This window comes from Corvus brachyrhynchos, unplaced genomic scaffold (genome assembly GCF_000691975.1).
Source record: "Corvus brachyrhynchos isolate BGI_N302 unplaced genomic scaffold, ASM69197v1 scaffold280, whole genome shotgun sequence".
Taxonomy (NCBI): Eukaryota; Metazoa; Chordata; class Aves; order Passeriformes; family Corvidae; genus Corvus; species Corvus brachyrhynchos.
In genome coordinates this window covers 1,038,409-1,041,173 of record NW_008236198.1, presented here as the reverse complement: position 1 = coordinate 1,041,173, position 2,765 = coordinate 1,038,409, and the positions used below count along the sequence as shown (strand labels likewise).

The 2,765-nt window shown below is 51.3% G+C and overlaps 1 protein-coding gene across 1 annotated transcript in view; it reads right to left on the bottom strand.

Moving 5' to 3' along the window:
- The window catches only part of ANKRD13C (ankyrin repeat domain 13C), a gene marked incomplete at its 5' end in the record, with an annotated part of 19,158 nt that extends 16,394 nt beyond the window's left edge, over window positions 1–2,764 (bottom strand). Inside the window, one exon of the mRNA XM_008640686.2 lies at window positions 2,689–2,764. Coding sequence (XP_008638908.1) covers window positions 2,689–2,764 — 76 coding nt within the window. The remainder of the gene's footprint in view (window positions 1–2,688) is intronic.
- Between the last annotated feature and the right edge of the window lies 1 nt (window position 2,765).

Genomic DNA, 2,765 nt, shown 5'->3' with positions numbered 1-2,765 from the left:
GAGCGTGAGGCCGTTCCCTCTCCCCCTGCCCCTGTTCCCTGCCAGCAGAGCCCGACCCCCCTGGCTGCCCCCTCCTGTCAGGGACTTGTGCAGAGCCACAAGGTCCCCCCTGAGCCTCCTTTGCTCCAGGCTCAGCCCCTTCCCAGCTCCCTCAGGAATTCTCCAGCCCCTTCCCAGCTCCCTCAGCCTCTCCTGGGGCTCCAGCCCCTTTCCCAGCTCCACTCCCTGCTCTGGACACACTCCAGCCCCTCAAGGTCTTTGTTGGAATGAGGGGCCCAGAACTGAACCCAGGGTTTGAGGTGAGGCCTCAACCAGTGCCCAGCACAGCTACAGCCCCCTGTCCCAAGAAATCAGTGCTCCAGCAGCTCCTGGAATCCTGCCTGTGCACATCCAGGCCTGCTGGCACAGAAACACACCTCGAACACAGCACCTGTCCCCACACACGTGTGGCCTTTCACCTCTGCTGAGGCACCTGCACACCTACAGGGAGCCAGGGCTGTTTTTTCCAGCTGTTTTCCAGCAGTAATTCAGCAAGAGGATTTGTCTGTTCCAGGATTTAAGGTCTTAAATGCATGTTATAATAAAACTGTAAGTCATCTACTAGGTGTAGCTACAGGCTTCTCCCAGGAAACTCATTGTTTGGGAATAATGACACTGGCCTTCCTCTGGGCAGTGATTTGGAGGCTAATTTAGGGAGCCGGGCAGGCACTCAATTAACACTCAATTGCTTTTAGCAGAACAGCAGGAGTCTCCCATTCCACAGGATTTGGCTTTCCTGCACTGAACCAACACTAAAACAGGCCTGGATTATTAACAATAAGTTCTCTCTCCCCTCTGTCCAATCCTTATCACATCGCAGGATTCCTCTGGTGTATTTCTGAGCAAATGATCAGCTGGAGTGTCCCCCAAATAATTCCCAGCTCCAGTGTGTAAACAAGTGACAGATGGAATCAGGCAGGAAGAAAACAATAACAAGGAAATGTTACTCAGCCCTTTGGAATGTCAAGCCATCAAGAGGTTTGTTGTGGGGTTTTTTCTGAATAGTTCAAGTAAAAACTTGGAGGAAGATGGTGAGTCAGAGATCCCCAAAGTGTCCCAACTCTAAGCAGAGCTGGGAAAGCAAAGAGGTATTAACTGGAGATTTATATAGGATATATATGGATTAAAAAAGGATGGAATCAATGTTTGTGATACACACTGAGGGTGAAAGTGCAACAAAGAGGGATCAGGAAGTGCCTTCAAGTAAAGATCTGGAGTTGCTGCTGCTGCTGAGTTGCTTGAAGAGGAACTGGAGGAGGAAGAGGGAGAAGCAGAAGCAGGAATAGAGCGAGTGGGAAAAATCCTCCCCAAGTCTGCTGCTTTCATTCTAGCAGGATTTGCTGGAATGAAGGTGGCAGGATAAACAGATCTGTAGCTGGATTTGGAACACTGCCCTTAGGAAAGCGCTGTGCCAGTTGCAGGGAACACTCCTGCCCATCCTGGCTGGGAGCTGAGCCCTGTGTTACTCTGCATCCCTCAGCTTCGTTCCAGCGCCCAATGCCACCACAGATACAGCCGGAATTCCTGATTCCATCACTCCTGCCATCGTGCCACTCCCAGACACCCTCTATCTTCGTGTCCCTTTTGAATCTACAGACCACAATTAAGCACAGCCGATCTCCTTATCAGAAACACAACACAAGTGTCCCCTTTATCACAACTTCTCAGACACCACACACGTGGAACTTGGAATTCTCCAGCAGAAACGGATCATGTTCCTCTTGAAACAGGTATTAAAAATAGAGATTAAAACTAACCACGAAGGTCAAGCTGATCCCCCAGGCTAATTTATTTGTTAACAGTATAAAGCATTCCCCAAATTAAAGTGTTTTTAAAAGGCCTGGCAAGACATTCAATATTTACAAATTTCAGAGCAGCACAAGGATCAGATTCCACCTCTGCCACTGACACTGCTGTGGACAGAGCATTTGCAGAGGAGCAGCCGTGAACAACTCTCTCAAAATCCAGAACCACAGCATTTAAAAAGAAAGGAGAAAAAAGGTTTGGTTTTTTCTAGCCTGAGGAAATATCAAAGACTGCTCTGCCAACAGCCAAAGGAAGCGCTCATCATCCCCCAAAGCAAACAGGTGACAGCTCAGACACCTTAAAAAGAACGAATCTTTTAAATGCAATGGGATCTTGGACACAGAACAACACCTGGGCAGAGGCAGCTCTGCCAGGACAGTGCCGGTACTGGAGCCAACACTGCTCATTCATATTACGAAAATCATGGAATTACGGAATGGTTTGGGTTGGAATGGACCTTAAAGCCCATCCAGTGCCACACCTTCCACTGTCCCAGGCTGCTCCCTCCAAGCCCCAATGTCCAGCCTGGCCTTGGGCACTGCCAGGGATCCAGGGGCAGCCCCAGCTGCTCTGGGCACCCTGTGCCAGGGCCTGCCCACCCTCCCAGGGAACAATTCCTTCCCAGTATCCCATCCAGCCCTGCCTTCTATCAGAAGAAGCCATCCCCCTTGTCCAGTCACTCCATCTCTTGTCCAAAGTCCTTCCTAAAGGGGATTCACACACCCTTAGGAAACTCCCATATAAAACTCCCACGAATTCCCTACTTCCCCGTTCCGCATCCGCACCTCCCGCCCCGGCGGGACGCGGGCCCGAGCCCCGGATGCCCCGGTGTGTCCCGCTCACCGTGACTGTCCTTCTGGGCGATGCCCTGGGTGCGGATGAGCGCCGAGAGCCGCCGCACGTCCCCCTTGAACACGCAC